Raw genomic sequence first — 23,153 nt, forward strand, 5'->3', positions numbered from 1 at the left:
TTTTTTTAAAAAAAGATATTCATTAGTAAAATGCAAATCAAAGCCACAAAATACAACTTCACACCCACAAAGTACATAATGAAAAAGGCAGTTACTATAGGTTGGCAAGATGTCCAGAAACTGGAATACACCTGCAGTGGTAGTGTGAATTCAAAATGACACAGTGAGCCACTCTGGAATAATATCTGGTAGTTCCTTTAAATAGTTATGGTAAGGCCCATATGTACACACACCCAGAAGAACGAAAAACAAGGGGAAGCTTGCATATAAGTCTTCTTAGCAATATTGGTCCTAACAGTCAAAAGTAGAAACTACCAAAATGTCTATCAATTGATGAATACACAAACATGGCGTATCCATACAAGAGAAATATTACTTGGCCCATACTAATGTAACAGGGACATAGAGGCTGGTTTTATTAAAATCACTGACTCTTTGCTTGTGTCTGTAGGTGTCTGACGAGTAACTAAAAGCAAGACAAGTGTGAACTGGTTCTTTTCTGAAGCATTCTCTCTCATACTCACTCAGATTCCAGGAACAAGAAGTTTAAGATAAAATCATCTTGTTCCAAAGGCTGAAACTGCCCTCCCAGGCAGCAGCAACCTTACTAAAGATATATATTCAGTTAGGAGAAAAAGAGGTACTCAGAAGGAGCCATACTTTGTATGTCTAACAACAATTTTGTTTATCAAGAACAAGGCCTCATTCTGAAATAATGCTCAACCAGACCAAGATGTCTAGCTGTGTAAACCTCCAGCTTGTACTACAGAATCAGGACAGTTATCAGCCTCTTGGGACAGACAGGCTTTACTAACTAGACTCCAGTAGGTGCCCACCCTGAGGACATATGACTTTCCTGTCTTCACCACCATTCTTCTCTTCATTTGGCCTTTTGTGATAAAGGACCAGACCTGTTTCACTGGGAGCCTCCAGATTCAGACCTCTGGCCTAGGACTCCAATTACAAAAACATAAATTAAATATGCCTGTCACAAAGACCACAGTGGATTTCTTTTGGGGTTGGGAGGAATAAAATATTCTAGAAATTTACACAACTGTGAATATATTAAAAACCCTGGCTGGGAGGCTAGAGAGATGACTCAGAGGTTAAAAGCACTGGCTGCTCTTCCAGAGGACCTGACTTCAATTCTCAGCACCAACATGGCAGCTCACAACTGTCTGTAACTCCAGTTCCAGGGGATCTGAACCCATGGCAAAACACCAAAGCACATAAATTAAATTAAAATTAATTGATTAATTAATTAAAAATAAATAAAGCCAGGCCGGGTGGTAGTGGGGCACGCCTTTAATCCCAGCACTCGGGAGGCAGAGCCAGGTGGATCTCTGTGAGTTCAAGGCCAGCCTGGTCTACAGAGTGACATCCAGGACAGGCACCAAAACCACACAGAGAAACCCTGTCTCGAAAAAACAAAACAAAACAAACAAACAAAAGCAAAACAATCAAACAACAAACAAACAACCACTGAAGTATATATATATATATATATATATATATATATATATATATATATATATATAGCTTGAAAGGGTGAATTTCAAAGTATGTGAATCCTATCTCAACAAAGCTATTAAAACAAAGCAACTGAACTCTCCTGCACACAGACTGTAGAAGGCAAAATACTTTTAAAGTGACACACTGATGCCCTAGTGAGTGCCCAGAAGGAAAACTTCCTTTCCACCAAGGTGAAGTCGAGTCTTCTGTGTGACAGGAACGTGTGGAGATCACTGTGCTCTTCTGGTTCTCTCACAACACCTCTAAGCTATAAGCACCTTGAGGACACTAAGCTGTCTCTCTCCTTGGTTCCCACGAGAGCACCTCCCAAAAGCAGGCACTTGGTAAGTGCCACTGAAGTAACACTTAGTTTTTGGGTGCTTTCAAGAAGTAATTTCGCCCAGCAGTGGTAGCGCACGCCTTTAATCCCAGCACTCGGGAGGCAGAAGCAGGTGGATCTCTGTGAGTTCGAGGACAGCCTGGTCTACAGAGCGAGTTCCAGGAGAGGCTCCAAAATGCTACACAGAGAAACCCTGTCTTGAAAAACAAAAACAAAACAAAAAAATAAAAACAGAAAAACAAGAAGTAATTTCATGTACTTATATATATATAACTTAGCTCTAAAGATGAGAGGGTTGAGAAAGAAGTCCTAGAGAGCATTTAGGCACAATTCTAACAGACTGACAGCTTTCTGTACAGTCCAGAAAAAGACTATTCCATCAGAGGCAACCATGGGGAAAGCCAGGCACAGGGAGTAACGCACAAAGTGTAGTCAGCAAATTCCTGCTCACCCGGAACACGAAGACGGCTGGATGTGCTCTGACAAAATCTGATGTCCCTATGTCTGCTTTAATAATAATTACTGAGTTATAAACCTTTAAAACAGTTTTAAAGCCTTAAAACCATTATTCTAGAACTGATGTGGAAAACACTGCAGGCAGAGCCAACTGAAGAGGCTCCTCTAATGGCCTGGGTGAAAACTAAGGTAGGCCTGAAATGAAGTGTGAGGCACAGCAGAAGAAAACATTATCTAAAGACAGTGAGGACATCAACAAGGAAAGAGGAGGACGGGAAATGGATAACTGGAATTTGTTTTGTGCAAGGCACAGAAACCTAGAAAAAATATATTATGTATAAAACATATAAATGGAGGTCTGGGTTACCACTGTAAACCGGGCTTTAACAGGAGCAATAAGATAAAATTAAAGAGATGTAGGAACAGCTTTTTATCAAGAGTCTTTAATGCACTAAACATAAGTGAAATTCGCCACTTACCTGCACCTCTCTGATAACCTGTAAGCAATCGGGCAAGGAGAAGCCAATAGGTAGACCAACTTTAGCTGGTGTTTTGAATTTGTCTCCTATTTTGAATGGGACATCATCAAGGTAACTGAAAGTCCCTATAATAATAATAAAAAAGCAGAAAATATCAGCAAATCACCTTAATACTTATTTTGCTATAACCTTACTTGTGAACACCCATTCATTTATCCTCTCCTAAGACTTGAATCCCGTCTCCAACAGCTTACCTGATCTGAGACCAGCCTACTCAGTCTACTTCACTACCAGGGTTTGTTTTCAATTATACTCAATGTAAAATCCAAAGAACTTGCCGGTGAGGCGCACGCCTTTAATCCCAGCACTCCACAGGCAGAGGAAAGTGGATCTCTGTGAGTTTGAGGCCAGGACAGTTAGGGCTACAAAGAGAAACCTTGTCTTGAGAAACAAAACAAAACAAAACAAAACAAAACACTAAAAAATCCAAAGTACTCACAGCAGCCTAAAAAAGCCTCCTAGGATCTTTCTGTCCACATCTCCTAACAACTGTCCTTGGGCTTACTGCCCTAAGTCATGGGGACCTTTGTCTGAAATGATGTCACGCTCAAATCTGCCTCAAAATGTCCCATACTGGCTGCTTCTTTATCTGAAATGCTCTTCCCTTGGATTCATAACTCATTCCTTTACTTCTTCAACTCTGCTCAAATGTTTCTCAGCCAGAGTTAACCTCAGCATCCTACAGGAAATGGCTACCTACCTCACTACTCACAGTCTGACTTAGCCTCACAGTACCTATTATCTCCTAACACACTACGCAGCAGTTTTATTACACTTATTGTGTCTTGCCTAAGGAAACAGAAGCTTCTTGCAGCCAAGTCAATTTAAGTCTTATTTGAAGATGTAGTCTCAAAATCATTTTGTTTTGGTTGTTCTGCTTTGTCTGGGCAATAAGGTCTTGTACCAGCCCTGGCTGGTCTTGAGCTCACAATCCAACCTCGCCCTCAAGTAGCTGGGATTACAGTGTGTGCCACTACACCCACCTTGTATTCTCAGAATCTACATTACTGTCTGACACACATCTGTCTGAACTGCTCAGACGCCTCACAATAGGTGTATTTGATTTAGAGTTCTTTTTTCTTTCCTTTTAGGGGGTGAGGGGAGTGGGTACCAGTGAAACAATCATTTTTTTAAACATAAAAAATAAGAATATTATTACTTCCTAGAATAATATGGATTTCTACCACACCCCCAGTACAAGAGAATCAAATCCATGGCCATGTCTCAGATAAGTGAGGCATTCAACTGTTGTGGAATATCACTTTAACTTTGTAAAGGTGTGTTACATTTGTTTATGTTGCATTTGTTTAACGATGTAAGGATGTGCATTTAATTATGTAAAGATGTATTGCATTTCTTTCACCTTGCCTGCCTAAGGCACCTGACTGGTCTAATAAAAAGCTGAACAGCCAATAGCTAGGCAGAGAAAATAAGTAGGAGGAGAAAAGGAGGAGAGAATGAGGGAGAAAAAGAAAGGGACATGCCCAAGGCCTGAAGTCAGGCAGCCACCAGACAGACAGACACAAGAAGCAGTGAAAGTAAGATACACAGAGGAAAGAAAGGTAAAAATCCCCAAGGTACATCAAGAGAAACAAGTTAAGTTATACAAGCTGGTGGGACAAGCATAAGATAAGGTCAAGAATTCATAACTAATAAGAAGTTTCCTTATCATAATTTGGGAGTTGGTTGGTGGCTCAAAAGAAAAAGCCTGCTACATCTGACCACTGAGCTACATTCTCAACCCCTTACCAGTGGGGAAATAGCTGAGCAGGGCAGCACTTAGAAAAGGATACTCAGACAAGATCATGGTAATCTGGTCAGAACTATCAAACAACATAAGCCATACACAGCTCAACAGCTTTAACTCCCTAAGGTGCTCTGCCTAGTGTAACTGAGCAGCACAGAAGGCCCAGGACGCGGTCCACAACTGACTGGTCAGAGAGGAAGACAGTGCCTCTGGTACATCCCTCTCATTCTCACTTCCAGCTGGGTCAGGGTTTCTTTCTGGACCGATTCTAGTGAACTAATTTACTGGCAGAACTAGGCAGACAATGAGACATAACTGATCAATTTTACTTTTTCAATATTAATACCTAGTAAAACAAGGCTTACTTGTGGGCCTCACAATGCCATATTTTCCTGGGTGCTTGGCAACATAGATTCCATATATACCTTTTTTGTTCTAAAAAAAAATGTAGATCTGAAGGCTTACCAAGATACAAATTTTGCTATCAGGGGCTGGAGAGGTGGCTCAGCAGTTAAGAGTGCTTACTGCTCTTGCAGGGGACCCAGTTCAGTTCCCAGCACCTACATGGTGGTTCTCAACTATTTGTAACTCCAGTTCTTGGGTATCTGATAACTCTTCTGGCCTCTAATGGCTCTTGCACACACATAAACTCATGCAGCAGGCAAACATACATGCACCTAAATCTTGATTTTTAAACTGCTATCATTTCACCATTCTCCTGGAACACACAAACTCCTCTACCAGGAAAATCATCCTTGTCCCATTGTTGGAGGATGGAGTCTTCTCCTTCCCATTAATTTCTAGTCATAATGAAAATATGTGAACTACTTCTCAGACGTGTAGAAACTAAATCCGTAACTGTGGTCAATGTATTCTCTCTGCAGTATGAGTATTCTAGGAAATTTTCCAAATGTGGTCATATACTTGTATATATACTGTTTTCTCAATTGGCAATGCCCACAATTATTTATAGGCCTTTAAAAATAAGTACAATCAAAGTCTCATGATGAAAACTGTAAGGTCAGCTACTATTATAAGTTAGAGGTTAGCCGGGCGGTGGTGGCGCACGCCTTTAATCCCAGCACTCGGGAGGCAGAGCCAGGCAGATCTCTGTGAGTTCGAGGCCAGCCTGGGCTACCAAGTGAGTTCCAGGAAAGGCGCAAAGCTACACAGAGAAACCCTGTCTCGAAAAACCAAAAAAAAAAAAAAAAAAAAAAAGTTAGAGGTTAGTCTCAGCAACTTAATAATACCCTGTCTCAAAAAATATTTTTGTTTGTTTTGGTCTTGAGACAGGGTTTCCCTTGTAACCCCAGCTGTCCTGGAGCTTGTTCTGTAGACGAGGCTATCCTCCAACTGAGATATCCACCTGTCTCTGCCTCCCGAGTGCAGGGATTAGAGGCTTAGAGGCGTGTGCCACTCTCTCCCCTCCCTGTCTCAAAATTAAAAAAAAAAAAAAAAAAGAATAAACAAATGGGGCAGAGGTTTTCAGTGAATGAAGTGTGTGCGCTGCAACCTTAAGGACCTGAATTTAATCCTAAGAACCAATATAAAAGCCAGGAGTGATGGTGCACATTTATAAGCACAGCACTGGGGAAGCAGACAGGTGGATCCCTGGGGCTTGTTGGCCAGCCACCCTAGTGTACTTGCAGAGTTCTGGGCCAGTGAAAGACCCTGTCTCAACTAACAAGGTGGACAGCTTCTAAGGAACAAACACCCAAGGCTGTCCTATGGCTCCCACATGCATATACATATATGTTCACCCCAAGCACATATGCGCACGCGCACGCGCACGCACACTCTCCTGTTTTCACACACAAAAAGAATAAGTGACAACTCTCTCTTCAGTCAAACATTGAGTTCAACACTGTCATTATATTTATTATCCCTAAATAATGGGGAAATGTTCATACATGTATCTCCCATCCACCAGGTGAGACTTGTTCAATGAACAAAGAACAAGAGACAGTTTGCTGGGTGGTGGTGGACACATCTTTGATCCCAGCACTTGGAGGCAGAGTGCTCAGGGCCAGCATGGTCTACAGAGTGAGTTCCAGGACAGCTACACACAGAAACTCTATCTTGATTAAAAAGAAAGAGAGGCATGCACCACCACACCTTGGAGGATGTGGAGACCCACAGAGGCTTCCTAATGAGACCTTACTCAGGGTCAGATAATCTGGGCTTGCTTTACCCATCAGGGCTGCATAATGGGATGATTTGACCAAAAGCATGGTTACCAGGTATTTTAAAGGGTCTATACTTGGTTGTATAGTGTGCTTTCATATTGCAAGGGGGAGTTCTTTTGCCTCTCCCCTTGGCATTTGTATACAAAGCCCTTTTGAATAAATGCCTAGGGCAGCTGGGTATTGACCCAGGGCCCTCCCAAAGCTAGTCTGTGTCTCTGTCTTTCTTATCATCTGTTTCTATCTTTCTAACTAATACTTCCTAATTCCTCTCTCCTCCACCTGAGAACCCTTCAATAGGTGGGAGCTAGACTTCCACATATGGTGCCCAACGTGGGGCCTGGGTACAGAGGATAAAAGAGAAGGAACACTGCAGGTTAAGGGGGCATGCCTGGAATTAATTGAGTGCAGTGAAATTCTATTCTTCACGAGTAAAATTGTAAATATAAAGCAGAGTAGTTTCAGTTAGGCTGCAGCAAGTATCTCTCTGTGTCTCTGTTTCTCTATGTCTCTGTCTCTCTCTCTTTACTAAGTTAGGGTAAAGTTGTAAAAAGTTTTGGTGAAGCTTGAGAAAGACAGGCTTTAGGTCTAGGGATATGGGGAAGGTTTAATAGAAGGTTAACTTACAGTAGAAGTGGTTTTTCCCAGTGTCCGACCTGGGACACAGAAACCTGTATCCGGAACTGAGTAGCCACTTAACAGTCAGAGAAAGAAAAGTCACTTCAGAGACTGTCAGCTTCAGAAAGCAGCAGCAGCAGCAGCAGCAGCAGCAGCAGCAGCAGCAGCAGCAGCAGGTGCAGCGTTTCCCCCAATCAGGCATCTGCAGCTGAGACCCACTGGGCATCATCAAAGCGCACAGACGGCAGATGCTGAGAGCCAGGGCAAACAACAGGATTCTGCATGCTTTCTGCCATGAAAGAGCTGAGGTGAGGAGAGTGCAGTCAGCCAGACTGACTTGCCTAGAGGCTACCCTCTTCGACCTTGACGAGCAGAGCAGAGATGCTGTGGGAGAGGCTTCAGACACCAGCAACTGGGGCAGGTCTGTCAGAGTGTGCAGGACACCATGGCGGCTGCAGGAGAGACAGAGCCTCCAGAGAGGGATGCCTGCAGGGCACACACCAGGAGGGCCAGGGAGCAGGCAACTCTGAGTGCATGTATATGTTCTGGGGACACCAAGGTAGGCCTGACTACCATGAGCAGCAGTGAGCAGGGGTCTCTGTGGAGACAGGGCAGCATCCCCTCAGGAATGGGATTATAAAAGCCTGGACAGAGTTAGCAGTCAAAGTCACACGGCTTCTCTTTGCTGGCTGTGCAGAGCGCTTTTTCAAGAGGACTCTGCAGCGGCTCAGTTACCTTCTCCGTGAGGCAGAGTTCCTAGGGTTAAACTGCCATAAAATCCTGCTGTAACTGAGAGCAAAGTTTCAGAGACTCTTGATTGAACTGAGTTGTTGCATTCAGGGAAGCTGCAACAAGTTTTTGGTTGTGGGATTCTTCATATTTGGAACTTTAAGACCGGTATCAGAACTGACTTGTTTAAATTTTCAGACTTAAGAAATGGGAGGGACAGGGGTGATTCAATTGCAATAGGACAATTTTGATTTCACCTATATACATTATCAACTATGACGACTTATGAATTGTTTTGTGTATGCATATATACATTAACTCTGGTGACTCACAAACTGTATGTATAAAAATGGAACTGTTTGATGTAGAAATGGAGGTTTGTTTTTTCTACCCAGGCTCAAGATGTAGCTTAAAAAATCATAAAGAATAGGAGGAGTTAATATTCCTCAGTCTCTTTAATTTAAAAAAAAATTCTTGTTCTTTGTATGAATAATGTTAACTTGTGTTAATGTACCCTATGTTTTGTTAGGAAAAAGTGTAAAGAGTTCTATAAAGAGATTGCTTTTGGATGTTTGCTCAAGTTTGTAAAGTGTAAATAGTTCTATTGAGAGTTTGCTTTTGGATGTAAGTTTGTGAGAATTGTAATTGTGTATAGTAATATTCATGTTAAAATTATGATGTTAACCTGTGGTGATATATTGTGTCCCCCAATATATTGTATACCCTAATAAAACTTATCTGGGGTCAGAGAACAGAACAGCCACTAGATTAGACATAGAGGCCAGAAAATGGTGGCACACATGCCTTTAATCTTATCACTCGAGGAAACAGAGATCCATCTGGATCTCTGTGAGTTCAAGGCCACATTGGGAACAGAGCCAGGCGTGGTAGCACACACATTTAATCCCAGCACTTGAGATCTCATGTCTTTGCTTGGGAAGGACACACACCTTTAATCCCAGGAAGAAATATGGCAGGACACAGAAAGGTATATAAGACGTGAGGAAACAGGAACTCACGCTCTTAAGGTGTGAGGACCAGGAACTAGAGGCGTTTGAGCAGTTCAGCTGAGATCCATTCAGTGAGAAATCAGAGGCTTACAGTCTGAGGAAACAAGATCAGCTGAGGAGTTGGCAAAGTGAGGTTAGCTGTGGCTTGTTCTGTCTCTCTGATCTTTCAGAATTTGCCCAATATCTGGCTCCAGGGTTTTTTTTTTATTGATAAGACCATCTAAAATTTGTGTTACATTAACCTGTTAATATTAATGGTGATGCTAAGGAGTCTTTAGATTTGATGCAATTTCATCAAGAGTTTACTGATTTAAAAAAGAGCTTGGTGCAGCTAAAACTGTCTTAGACCCATTCAAAAAGGCCATTCCATCTTGATCATCCCCTACTCCTTTGATAGGAGGTATAGCAACCATAATGAGTATTGCTATATTCCAGCTACTTGCAAGCTCTTAGTGGAAAGCTGATTCAGAGCTGCATAGAGTTAAGCTCTGCACCCTCACTTGAGATTTATATTATTAAGAAGGGGGAACTGTGGAGACCCACAGAGGTTTCCTAGTGAGAATTTACTCAGGATCAGATAATCTGGGCTTGCTTTATGCAGCAGGGCTGTATAATGGGATGATTTGACCATGGGCATGGTTACCATGTGTTTTTAAGGGTCTACATTTGGCTGTACAGTGTCCAGATTTTGCAAGGGGGAGGTCTTTTGCCTCTCCCCTTGGCATTTGTATACAAAGCCCTTTTTTTTTTTTTTTTGGTTTTTCGAGACAGGGTTTCTCTGTGTAGCTTTGCGCCTTTCCTGGAACTCACTTGGTAGCCCAGGCTGGCCTCGAACTCACAGAGATCTGCCTGGCTCTGCCTCCCGAGTGCTGGGATTAAAGGCGTGCGCCACCACCGCCCAGCTACAAAGCCCTTTTGAATAAATGTCTAAGGCGGCTGGGTATTGACCCAGGGCCCTCCCAAAGCTAGTCTGTGTTTCTGTCTTTCTAACTAATATTTCCTAATTCCTCTCTCCTCTACCCAAGAACCCTTCAAAAGGTGGGAGCTGGACTCCCACAGGAGGGTAGGGGTGAAATAGATATAGAACCCAAGATACCCATGAATTAACAATCCTCCTGTACCATTTCACTACTTCTGGGGTCACAAGTGTGTACCTTCATGTCCAGCTATAAAAGTTTTTTTAACAGAGCATTCATACAAAATAAATGCAAGTTTTACAGATTCTGGACAAAGTTACAGAAATATACCAGGTGCCCCACCACCACCAAAAGTAGCATCTTGGCTTGCCAACAAAGAATGACATATGCTAGAATCATGATTACAATGATTACAAAGCTACCTTTTCCACATTAGATTATAAGGCAATTACAGCTCACAATCAAATCAGAAACAAAATGTCTTTTCTATCACTCAGCAAGAAAAGTATTTAAGTCTTTTAATAGCACTTCAGGGCAAAGAACCTCTCTAGAAAATACCTAACTTGGCCTTAGAAAGGAAGTATCAGAGGAGGTGACAGTTAAAGTGTATAAAGTTTTGATTATTCAAGATAAATTCTTTAGATCTACTATATAATCAACATAGTACTTGAGCCAACAATATTATATTGTATACTAAAATAACTAATAGGGTAGCTTTTTATTTGTTTTTTAAACAGGATCTTTGTTACAGACTGGCCTCTAAATTGAGATCCTCCAGCCTCTGCCTCTGAGTTCTGGGACTGTAGGAATGCACCGTGCTTGGCTCAGGAGAATGCTGCTTGGTTAACTGTTCTTAGTACCAAAAAAAGCACAAGCCAGTCAACATTCTAGCATGGAGTGGGGAGGGGTTCATAAGCCCCACCCCTAACAGGAGTTATGGACAGTTGATGTCTTCTGAAGGAGGAAGAATCAGTTTTCTTTAAGAGTGTTCTCTTTGCAGATCGAGTGCATTCCACAGCCAGGAGTATATGAGTAGCACAAACTGGACTTGGTTATTTACCAAAAGAAGACACAAAGTTGGGGTGCAAGAGTGGGGATGGATCTGGGAGGAGTTATGGGAAAGAGCAGGGGACAATATGATCAACCTACATTGCATGTAATTCTGTAAAAATAAATATATTTGACACACACACTCAGAAGCAAAGCCCTCAATATCCATGAGCTCCTCATTTATCAGTTCAACAACAACTTAAGAACAAAAATATTGAGGTGGTTTGTTTTTTTGTTTTTTTTTTTTTGGTTTTTCGAGACAGGGTTTCTCTGTGTAGTTTTGGTGCCTGTCCTGGATCTTGCTTTGTAGACCAGGCTGGCCTTAAACTCACAGAGATCCCCCTGGCTCTGCCTCCCGAGTGCTGGGATTAAAGGCATACGCCACCATCGCCCGGCGAGAGATAATTTTTTAAAAAATTGTTAAGGGCTGTGGAGATGGCTCAGTGATTAAAATACTTTCTGTGCAAGCCTGAGAACCTAGTTCAAATCCCTAGTACCCACTTTAAAAAACCAGGCACAGCAGTACATACTAACGCTTGTGGGGCAGAGACTGAAGGATCCTGGGGACTCACTGGCCAGCAAGGGAGGACACCTGATGTTGACCTCTGGCCTCCACACACACAAATAAATAAATGAAATTAAGTAAATAAATAATCTGTAGTGGCACACATGTTTAGCCCAGCACTCAGGAAGCTGGGATAGTTGGATCTCTGTGAGTTCCAGGCCAGCCTGGTCTACATAGCAAAGTCCAGTGTGCCTGAAGACTTGCCACCTGAGCTGCTGACTGCTCACTGCAGAGTCTGAGTGGTGTGACACCACAGGAACAAACACAGGATTATGCAAGTTACATGTGTATGTGTGGCAACCCAAACTTTCAAAGATGTTTTCATTAAACTAAAACTAGACTAACTGTTGCACCGTTCTGACACAGCTGACTGGCTGGCACTTCAGAAAAGTGCATCATCTGCACATGCTGCCAAGCAGTCTAGTGTACAATAGCTACAATGATGCACAATTTTCAAAACTCATGTATGTATATATCTGTGCATGCCATATGGGGGTGGGATAATCAAAGGAGATGAGAGGCAACGGATCCATGGAGCTGGAACTACAGGCAGATGGAGCTGCTGGGAACTGAACTCAGATCCTCAGAAAGAGTAATATACTATCTTAACTGCTGAGCCAGCTCTCCAACCTCCAATACAGTTTCTAAAATGGAAAATCGGTTGTGCAAAAATCTGTATTGCTTGGATCTTCTCGATACAATTGCCTATTGAATAAAAAGACGGTCTAATTTTAACTATTTAGGTATCAAATTCTCTATAGGTGTATATAATAAAATTTAGTTTGGAAACAGGCATAGTGGCACATGCCTTTAATCCCACCACTCAGGAGGAAGAGGAAGGTAGAGAGATAGATCCTGTCTTAAAAAAAAAAAAAAACTGGGGGATCATTTTTGGAATTTTTTTTTTTTTTTTTGGAGACAGGCTCTTGGTAATGTAGCCCAGTCTAGCCTGGAACTCACTATGTTAAGACTAGCCTGAAAGTCATCATCTCTTGCCTAGGCCTACATCTGGAAGGTCATACCTTAAAAGATGAAGGGACTGAGCTACAGCTCAGTGGTATAGTACTTGCCTAGATGCATAAGACCTTTGGTTCAATACCCAGGAACACACACACACACATACAGGGGGAGGGGGGGGAGGGAGAAAGGGAAGTGGGGAAAGAGAGGGAGGGGAAAAGAAAAGATCAAGCAAAACTATTAGTTCAAATGTAACAATGTAATTGTTACTGATACCTCTGTAATATGGGACTGATTCACAGTAAACAACTTTCTTTGGCTTTAGTAACTAGGAAAAAAAACAAAAAGACTCTAAAGACCACGCACGGTTTAACTAGCCATTTGAAGAAATACTTTTAAATTATTGAAGGTCCTAGGATGCACATGCTGTGTTTTGTACAACTTTGTTTTACTCAGGCTCTTCAGTATAAAGAAATAACAACAAAATACTAAATTAACTTAAAATTTGTGATCAAATCATAGCTTAAACCATGATATTTAACACTTCACTTACCATGAAAATCTGTACCCAACTTCTTAGAAGCCATTTAGAACCTAAAAAAAAACAAAAAAAGATTTCTTAGGCACTAGGTCTTGAGACATTATAAACAAGAAAATAGAGACAAAAACAAAAAACAAACAAACAAACAAAAACCCAGAGTACTAATATTTCAGGACTCACACAGTCTTCACTTCTCACTCCTAAAGTCTTCCAAAAGAAAGCCCAATATAGGAGAAACTCATTTGTTTGTCTTTCTTTTTGTTTTGTTTTTTCCTTTTTTCATTTTCTAAGACAGGGTTTTTCTGTGTAGCCCTGGCTATCCTGGAACTGACTCTGTAGATCCGCCTGTCTCTGCCTCCCGAGTGCTGGGATTAAAGGCGTGCACCACCACCACCCTTATTTTTTAAGATTTTATTACTGTGTGTGTTACATACATGTGTGCTGCCTACAATGCTTGTCTGGAGGTCAGAGGACAATTTTATGGAGTTAATTCTCTTTTCCATTATGTAGGTCCCAGGGATCAAACCCAGGCTGTCAAGCTTGGCAACAAGCACCTTTACCTGACAAGCCATCTTGCCAGCCCAAAGAAATGAGTTTTTAAAAAGAAACATCAAGCCAGGCGGTGGTGGCGCACGCCTTTAATCCCAGCACTCGGGAGGCAGAGCCAGGCGGATCTCTGTGAGTTCGAGGCCAGCCTGGGCTACCAAGTGAGTTCCAGGAAAAGGCGCAAAGCTACACAGAGAAACCCTGTCTCGAAAAACCAAAAAAAAAAAAAAAAAAAAGAAACATCAGCTAGGTAGGATGACTCACACATGTATTACTAGCACTTGGGAAACAGAGGCAGGAGGACCAAAGGGAATATGAGGCCAACCTGAGCTATGCACTGAGTTTCAGGCTAGTCTGGAGAGAAAAGTCTGTCTCAAAAACAAAAAATTCTAAAAGGAAATTTAAATATTACTAAATGTGCAGATTCTGAGGAATTATTAGAAGAATAACATTCTGGCCACAGAAGAAAACTATTACTAAGTTGATCCTCCTGTGTAAAAGACGTATGTGCAACACCAAGTAAATGTGTTTTACTTTGTTTAGTTAAGCAAATGTAGATCCCTAACTACAATTTCTGGAATGAATGGGGACTGCACACCTCACAACCTTCTGCAGCCAGCCCACGAATGAGAGGATTCAGGAAAAGCACTCGTATTTCCAAACTGAATAATCACAGGAAGTGCCACTGTGTACTACTGTCAAGTCACACACAGTAATGTCTTGACCTGAGCCAGATGTGGCGAGTGGGAAATGCCTGAAACCCCAGCACTCGGGGCCACAGCAGGAGGACTGTGATCTGGAAGCCAACCTAAACTACATGGTAAGGTCAGATGACAGGGAGGGTGGGAAACAGAACGAACAGGAGAGAGCAGGGAAAGAAGGAGAGGGGGAAGGAAGACAGGAAACCTTTACTAACAACATAAAAAGCTGACAACCACATATCAGTCTAACTTTCTTCACTTACTTATTTTTCATATCACTAACCCTGAAACTCAGAAAGCAGGAAACCATTTTCCACTAGCACATATACAATAAGCATCTGATTCGGCTGAGCCATCTCTCCAGCCCCTGTTCAGATCTTTCTTAAGCACCACTGTTTTATGAAGAACTGAAATGAAAAATTTAAATCATCAATTTGCAGAATAAGATCTGATGAGCTCTGATATTTCGGAAAAGAGTCCAATATGCTACAGAAACAAAGAAAGACAAGACATTCTTACAGTACTAGGTGCTAAAATTATGGGTAGGCTTCAGGCTTTCTTTTTGTGCTATTTATTTTCTAGGTTTTCTATACTGAGTATGTATCTTTACATGTATCAATTATTTAACCCACCAAGAGAACTAAAAAGAAACACAGCGATGTCTAAGTAATCAAAGATTTTCACCTCAGAACAAGAAAAATGAATGAAGAACCCAGTGACTTCTAGTCCAATAAGAGTACCCAAATACTCGAGGGTGGGATGGAGATGTCTTAGAAATCTAACAGTTATTTATTAACTATACAAGGCATAACCCATGAAGAGCTCTTTATGAATCGCCACAATACATAAAATGACCTCTCATAAACTGTCAAACACAGTAACTATTCAAGCACTAGACTACTGAAATTTATGTCCAACCTCTGATGTTAGGGTAGTTTTGTTTGTTTTTGAGGTGAGATCTCTCTGCCCTAGCCCTGTACTATGTAGTCCAGGAAAGCCTCAAGCTCTCAATCTTCCCGCCTCTGACTCCAAACTGAAATTAGAGGTGAATACCACCACACCCTATCAGAACACCTTTTTTGTTTTTTTTTAAAGTCTGTATGTCTAGGCGTGTATCTGCCACCTGTGTACAGATGCACATGAAGTGCACCAATCAGATCCCCTGAAGCTTTAATCACCGGGGATGTGAGAGCCACCTGAAGTGGATGCTGGGAACAGAACTTGGGTCCTCTGGAAGAGCAGTAAATGTTCTTAACTACAGAGTCATCCATCTCTCCAGTCCCAAGATGTCTTTGAAAATAAATACCCATAACAACACTTTACAAAACCTGAGTAAACACTGCTGAACAAACAAAATAACAATAAATGTCCCCAAACAGGACTATCACAGACCACAGCATATGTAATAAGGCTGTGATCTGAGTCTCTCAGGAGACAGAGACAACAGGATTGAGTTCTGGGGCAGTCATGTCAACTTAGCAAGACTAAATAAACGTGCTTCTCCATGAATGTTTCCTTTTCTTTCCTTTCTTAGGAAGGGGCTCAGGAGAATCGGGTGTTGGAATCTAACCAAAGGCCATGCAATGCTAGGCAAGCACTCTACCCTCGGCCTACATCTAAAGTTTTAACCAGTCTCTTGAACTGCAGGGTCAGAGCTGGGGAGAAGGCACAGTGCGTAAAGTATGACGCGACCATGAGGATCTGAAGGGCTCATGGACACAAACCAGTCACATATTCATACACAAACAAACAAAAACAAAGCAGATATAGAAAAAATCATATACGTTTTGTTTTGTTTTTCAAGACAGTTTCTATGTGTAGCCCTGGATGTCTTGGAACTCACAGAGATCCACCTGCCTCTGCCTCCTGAATGTTGGGATTAAAGGCCACCACCACCTCTCTGTGAGTTTGAGGCCAACCTGGTCTACAGAGTTGAGTTCCAGGACAGCCAGGGCTACACAGAGAACCTTGTCTCAAAAAAAAAAAAAAAAAAAGACGACGACAACTCAGTGAACTACAGTTGCAAATCTCTCTTAGCACACCTGTAACCTCCTCACACCCGAGACTGAGGCAGGAGAATTCAAGTTCCAGTGCAGCGTGAGCAATACGAGGTAATTCTCAAAAACATGGACAAAAACAAAACCAGCCAACCAACCAACCAAGCTGACTTCCCTTAAAAAGAGAGATTTTTCAGGGGTGTATACATCGAGGTTTGCACCACTACACCTGGCTAACACTATCTTAAAAAGAAAAAGTATACAGCCCAAATCAATGAATACACAAACAAACAAAAACAAAGCAGATATAGAAAACTAAAAGAACACTAGAGACAGTGTTTTTCTTTGGTTTTTTGTTTGTTTGTTTTTTAAAGCAATGAAAAATGCCACTTTAAGAACTCTTGGGAACTTGGGTAAAACAATCTAGAAAATGTTATAACAAAGCTGAACTGAAAAGTCAAAATAGAAAAGAAGGTAAGCTTCTTATTTCTTTTTAACAAAGTATGTGTAATATGTTTTAAAAGATAACATCCAACAGTCAGTCTCAGGGGCAGAGAGGATGGCTATCACACTAGAGGTTATTAATCTAACCCAGAAGACACAACTTTTCTGTTCTTCCAGCAGTTTTCTTTTTCTTTTTTTTTTTTTTTTTTTTTTTTTGGTTTTTCGAGATAGGGTTTCTCTGTGTAGCTTTGGTGCCTGTCCTGGAACTCACTTGGTAGCCCAGGCTGGCCTCGAACTCACATAAGGGTTCTGCCTGGCTCTGCCTCCCAGAGTGCTGGGATTAAAGGTGTGCACCACCACTGCCTGGCCCAGCAGTTTTCAAACGCAGTGGATTACAGCTGAGCCTGGGGGCACACATCTTTAATTCCAGCAGTGGCGGGCAAAGTTACCAGCCAGCCAGAACCACATTAAGCCCTTGTTTCAAAAAAAAATTAAAGAACCTGAATACTACCTTACGATTCGTTATTTCTTTGATTGATTTTTTTTTTTTTAAGATTTAGCTATTTATTATAAGCGCCAGATCTCATTACAGATGGTTGAGAGCCACCATGTGGTTGCTGGGAGTTGAACTCAGGACCTCTGGAAGAACAGTCAGTGCTCTTAACCACTGAGCCATCTCTCCAGGCCCTCTTTGGTTGATTTTTAATAGAACCTTAAATATAGGAACCCCATATGTGACCAGCTGGAAAACTGTCCTGTAATTCTCATCGTAGACAGTGAATCAATTTACTGACATTAGTTCACACTAATGGCTCATTTGGTAACAAAGAGCTACTTAGAAATAGGAAAACAAGATCAGCAAATGGCCAAAAGCAGAGCTTGAGAGGAAGCTTGTGTTTTGTCTCTCTGGGAATGTGGTCTGGTCTGGTTTTCACAGTACAGGGCCCCAACTGCCTTCCACATGCTGTGCAAGCACTCTGCCACCCAGCAACACTCCCAGCCCAGAGTGTGACTACACTGCACTTCTGCCTCTAACTCCAAACCAACCAAGTCTTTCTAACCAGTTCTGACTTATCCAATGACATTCTGCTACACCATCCCGATCAAATTAATCAGAAGCAATCTAAGGTGTTTTTTCCAACTTTAATTATGTAAATACACCAAAGTCTTGTCTTCCTGGATACTTTAAATCATAACCTTAAAATTATGTAGCAAAATTTTCTGCACCCTAAAAATAGGTCTTACATTGCTATATTCGAGATACTTGTTATCTTGAAAACAGAGCAAAAACAGCCGGGTATGGTGGCACACTCCTTTAACTTCAGCATTCAGGAGGCAGAGGCAGGTGATCTCTATGAGTTCAAGGCCAGCCTGGTCTACAGAGCTAGTTCCAGGACAGGCAGGGCCACACGAAGAAACCTTGTCTAAAAAAACAAACAGAAATTCAAAGCAAAAACAACAAGAAATCATCTTTTTTCTGAGTTCAAAAGTCTTCTCACTTACCTGGGGAATTTAAAAGAAAATCACATTTATAAGCATCTGGAAAGTTATCTGGCATTGTCTCATAAAATTAAACACACAGGGCCAACAGGCAGCTCAGCACGGAAAAGGTGCCTGCAGACATTAAAGGCATGTGCCATCACACCCAGGCTTCTAACAACTTTTTTTTTTTTGTTTTGTTTTGGTTTTTTTTTTTTGTTTTTCGAGACAGGGTTTCTCTGTGTAGCTTTGCGCCTTTTCCTGGAACTCACTTGTTAGCCCAGGCTGGCCTCGAACTCACAGAGATCTGCCTGGCTCTGCCTCCCGAGTGCTGGGATTAAAGGCGTGCGCCACCACCGCCCGGCTTCTAACAACTTTTTTTTTTTTTTTTTTTTTGGTTTTTTTTCGAGACAGGGTTTCTCTGTGTAGCTTTGCGCCTTTCCTGGAACTCACTTGGTAGTCCAGGCTGGCCTCGAACTCACAGAGATCCGCCTGGCTCTGCCTCCCGAGTGCTGGGATTAAAGGCGTGCGCCACCACCGCCCGGCTTCTAACAACTTTTAAAGGGAGAATATTGTTGTCTTAACTGAAACATTCCTCCTCACAAGCCCTGTTCCATGCCTCAATTTCAAACACTTAGGAAACTCACTTCAGTCCACAAGTAACTATGTCCCTCTGCCAAAAATTCACAAAACCTGGTCTTCAATGCCAGTATCAAAGAATTTCAGAAGCATACCTGTGGAGCACACCTGTAAGAGGTAGAAATAGAGGCAAGAAAACCAGTTCAAGCTCATCCTTGGCTACCCATAAGTTCAAGACCAACTTGGTCTCTTAGGGAACTGGCCAATAAACAGGCAATACCTTGACCCACCAACCATCCTAACAACGTCATCCTACATAAAGTCCCTTTTAAGAGAAAACTCCTCCCCCTCCCTCCCTCTCTCTCTCTATTCCCATAAGGTCACATCTGCTCCTCTGCTCCTCCCCCTCCCTCCCCCTCTCTCTTTCCATCTCTCTCCCCCTCCCTCCTTCTCTCTCTCCCTGTCTCCCCCCTCCCTCTCTTCTTTCCTCTCTCTTGCCCCCTCTCTCTCTTCTCCTTCTTCTCTCCTCAGCCCCTGCCCGCTTCCTCTCTTGCCCTCTCCTCTCCCCTTCCCCTAATAAAACTTTCCAAATGTCACCTGCATGGTGTGCCTTTCCCCATGGCTCCTACCCTCCGTGGACTCGCACCCTCCGTGGGCTCCCACCCTCCGTGACCACGCCTGCCGTGTCTGCATGGCGTGTCTCTTTCTCACTCACTGTGGGGCCTCTCAGCTCCAACCCACCAAGGTTATCTCTCCTGCCATTTTACAAAATTGGTGTCATAACTCAGATTCAAACCTAGGCTGCTGCAGCCATAACGCAGAGTACTAACCACTATACGATCATGGCCAGCCACATGCACAGTGACATAAAAGTCTATGCAAGCTTTGAGGGTCTCAGAAAATGATTGAAGATATAAATACCAGTTACAAAGGTATAAACAGAAGATTTAAATAAATGCTTCAGATTACTTTCCCCTTCTGATATTGTTATATTAAGATTTCAAATGTTCAGAGTTTAACATTAATAGAATTCTGATACTGTTTGGGTCGCAAGCTCAAGATTTTAGATTTTCTTTGGTTGTCTTCTAAATATAAACTTAAAGGTGCTTCTCGTCAGGCCAAAGATATCTCTGTCCAATCTATACCCGACTCTCTAGACAAAAGAAAAAGGTACACGCTTTTAACCCAAATCTGTAGTTTTTGCTAGGTCTCAAAGGTATGAGTCTACTCCTGCTGTTTTACAGATACCCATTACCTGCTTTTCTACCACATGGATTTCAATACTGATTGGTAATACCAATATATCTAAAGCTTTTATGTCCTTTTGTAAAATAAGAATTCATATAAGTAAGCATCAGAGGATCAAAAGAAGTCAAAAACTTGGATCCACTTCACAGAGGTCAGAAGGACTCCAGACAAGCACAGCAGTGCAGCTTGAGTTTTCCCCACTGTCTGTTCCTGAGGATGGTATTTCTCTCTACTGGTCTTGGAACTCCTCCCTTTCCCAATTACTAAGACTATGGACCTAGAAGTTCCAAATAAGTTCATAAATTTTAACTTCTGTTCCTAGTTTGAACTTGTCTCAACAGGTTTCCACTTGGCTGGCAGACACATCCAAGCTTCAGTTGCAGACTACAACCTGCTCCAAATGACTATGAGCTCTGGACTTGCTGAAAGCTGATGTGGACTAGCCCAGCCAATATAACTGTTCCCTGTCTCTACAGCTGGGTCAGATAACCACGTGCTTCTGACAAATGCCCCATTGCCCAGCCTTTGACTAGCCTTTCAGCCTTTTTGGGCTCTGATAACAATGCCCCAATGTCAGCCAGAAGCAGTTACAGAAGAGAATACATCATCCTGTGCTCCCTGCCCATAACAGGTAGAAATGCTGAGTCAAAAGGAAACTCCCTGGCATAGGGGACCAAATGGCTTCCTATAATGCCCACTGACATACTAGGAAACTGGTTCCAGAGTTGTCAATTGATAGATTTATTAACTAAAATGGTTCTGCAATGAGATAAGACACTTGACCTTCTTTATACAGAACCAAAGAGGTAGTATATGACCTTAAGAAATTATTATTTCTATATAAATCATTCAGGATTATAATCTGGCTGTACTCAAAGATCAGAACTACAGGGCCTTAAAAATGGCAGTAGATATAGATATCGCTGCCCTAGAAAAATCTGTTACACATTTAGAGGAATTGCTCTCCTCTCTAGTTGAAATAGTTCTCCAGGATAGAAGGGGCCTTAACCTAAAATTTGTTCAAGTGGTCCCCCTGGTTACCATTCCTTCAACAAGGAGGCCTATGCAAGGCCTAAGGAGAGCAATGCTGTTTTGATGTTAACCACTCAGGGGTCATTAGAAACTCCGTGACCCTGCTGAAAAATCGGATCCATGACAGAGAAAGGCAGCAGCAACAAGGAAACCACCCTGGTGCCTGCCTTAGCTAACCCCTTAATGATCTTACTTCTATTGAACCTCTTTACAGGGGTAGCCGAGGACCACCTGCATGTCAGATGTTTGCACTAAGATTCATAACAATAACAAAGATGCAGTTGTAAATAGCAATGGTAAAAATTTTGTAATGGAGGGGTCACCACAACATGGGGAACTATATTGAAAGGTCAAAGCATTGGGAAAGTTGAGAACCAATGACTTAGAGAATGTCTCTCCTTACATACATAAGGTCTTTTCAGGCTTAAGAATGTATGTCTTGCCGAGCAGTGGTGGCGCACGCCTTTAATCCCAGCACTCGGGAGGCAGAGCCAGGCGGATCTCTGTGAGTTCGAGGCCAGCCTGGGCTACCAAGTGAGTTCCAGGAAAAGCGCAAAGCTACACAGAGAAACCCTGTCTCGAAAACCAAAAACAAAAAAACAAACAAACAAAAAAAGAATGTATGTCTAGCCTCCTTGTATTTGCAAACTTTGTTAAGCTTAAGCTATTTGGACAAACTGAGTCATATAAAAGTTTTACTTTGATACTAGAAGAGCTGTAATTCAAAATCATTATTTTTAGGTCTGAACCTGACAGTAATTGTAATGTCCTAGTCTTGTGAAAGCTGCTAGCAATATTAAAGACTGTTAGGGCCAGGCGGCGGTGGTGCACACCTTTAATCCCAGCACTCGGGAGGAAGAGGCAGGCGGATCTCTGTGAGTTCGAGGCCAGCCTGGGCTACAGAGTGAGTTCCAGGAACGACACAGAGAAACCCTGTCTCGAAAAACCAAAAAGACTGATGGGGAAGACAGGTTAAGTGCTGCTGATGTAATTAATTCAGGGGTAAGCTTTACTTAGTCCCCTTGTGTATGTTTTCAGGGTTGAACTTAAAACAAGTAACTAGAAACAAATTTGTCTATCCAGATATACTTAGGCAGCCCTCAAATACTTCAGAGATCTGCAGAATATGGCATTTAAAATTTTGATCAAAAAGTTTATTATATCAACAGAGACTTCCAGATCCTAGCAGTGATCCAAGGTCTCCGAAGAAGATTAGGAGGCACCACAATGTCTCTACCTGGATTATGGCAATGCTGACCACCAAGCAAGATGCCCCAATCTAACACCTGCTACCAGGACCCGGCCCAGACTCAGGACAAGCAGCACGACATTGGAGAATTGATTGCACCCCTTTTGCCTAGACAAAATAAAGTCAGGCTTCCCCATGTTCCTCTTCCACAGGAAAAACTCTCACCTTATATGCCTGCCAGCTGAAGATTGATGATGTTCTGATACTTCTGCCTCCAATGCTATGGAGACCTGGGTATGACTGACTGAGTATGGACTGGTCCCTGTCATTTTTAATTGATTTGGAAGCTGCTTGGTCTGCACTCAGGTATAATTTATCTTTGTCAGATCTCTGATAGTATTGACAGCTAGGCTAGCTGTAACTTGGGTCAGCTTGGCAGCATCAGACAACCAAATCTTTCCTCAAGGCTATAGCCAGAGTATTATTTCCTCTGGTTATAGACTTAAAGGTGTGTTTCATCAGGCTGAAACCAAGCTCTAGGAAAAATGCTCATACCCTTTAACTCAAAGCCACAGCCTTTTGCTATGACACCAAGATATAAATCTATTCCAGTTGTTTCACAGACACTTGCAGGTTCCTACACAGGTCTCATGCCAAGGCCAAACCCTCAGGGGCCCACAGATACACTACCAGCCACTGCAACCAAGGACTGACCAACCAGGCAAATACTGGCAGGTTAACTTCACCTACATGCCCACTCATAAAAACTCCGTT

General features: G+C 42.2%; 1 protein-coding gene across 3 annotated transcripts in view; it reads right to left on the reverse strand.

Annotated features, from left to right (window-relative positions):
- Ubap1 (ubiquitin associated protein 1) overlaps positions 1-23,153 on the reverse strand; it is a 59,051-nt gene that overhangs the window by 18,638 nt on the left and 17,260 nt on the right. For 2 of the 3 annotated variants that reach the window (XM_052715442.1, XM_052715440.1), the window contains exons 2-3: positions 13,177-13,217; positions 2,788-2,912 (exon numbers count right to left, since the gene is read on the reverse strand). In XM_052715442.1, the coding sequence (XP_052571402.1) occupies positions 2,788-2,912; positions 13,177-13,210 (159 nt within the window). In that variant the 5' untranslated portion in view covers positions 13,211-13,217. The remainder of the gene's footprint in view (positions 1-2,787; positions 2,913-13,176; positions 13,218-23,153) is intronic. The other variant, XM_052715441.1, reaches the window with a different exon arrangement.

Source organism: Peromyscus californicus, unplaced genomic scaffold, assembly GCF_007827085.1.
Source record: "Peromyscus californicus insignis strain IS unplaced genomic scaffold, ASM782708v3 Scaffold_5__1_contigs__length_169319896, whole genome shotgun sequence".
In the NCBI taxonomy this organism is placed as follows: domain Eukaryota; kingdom Metazoa; phylum Chordata; class Mammalia; order Rodentia; family Cricetidae; genus Peromyscus; species Peromyscus californicus.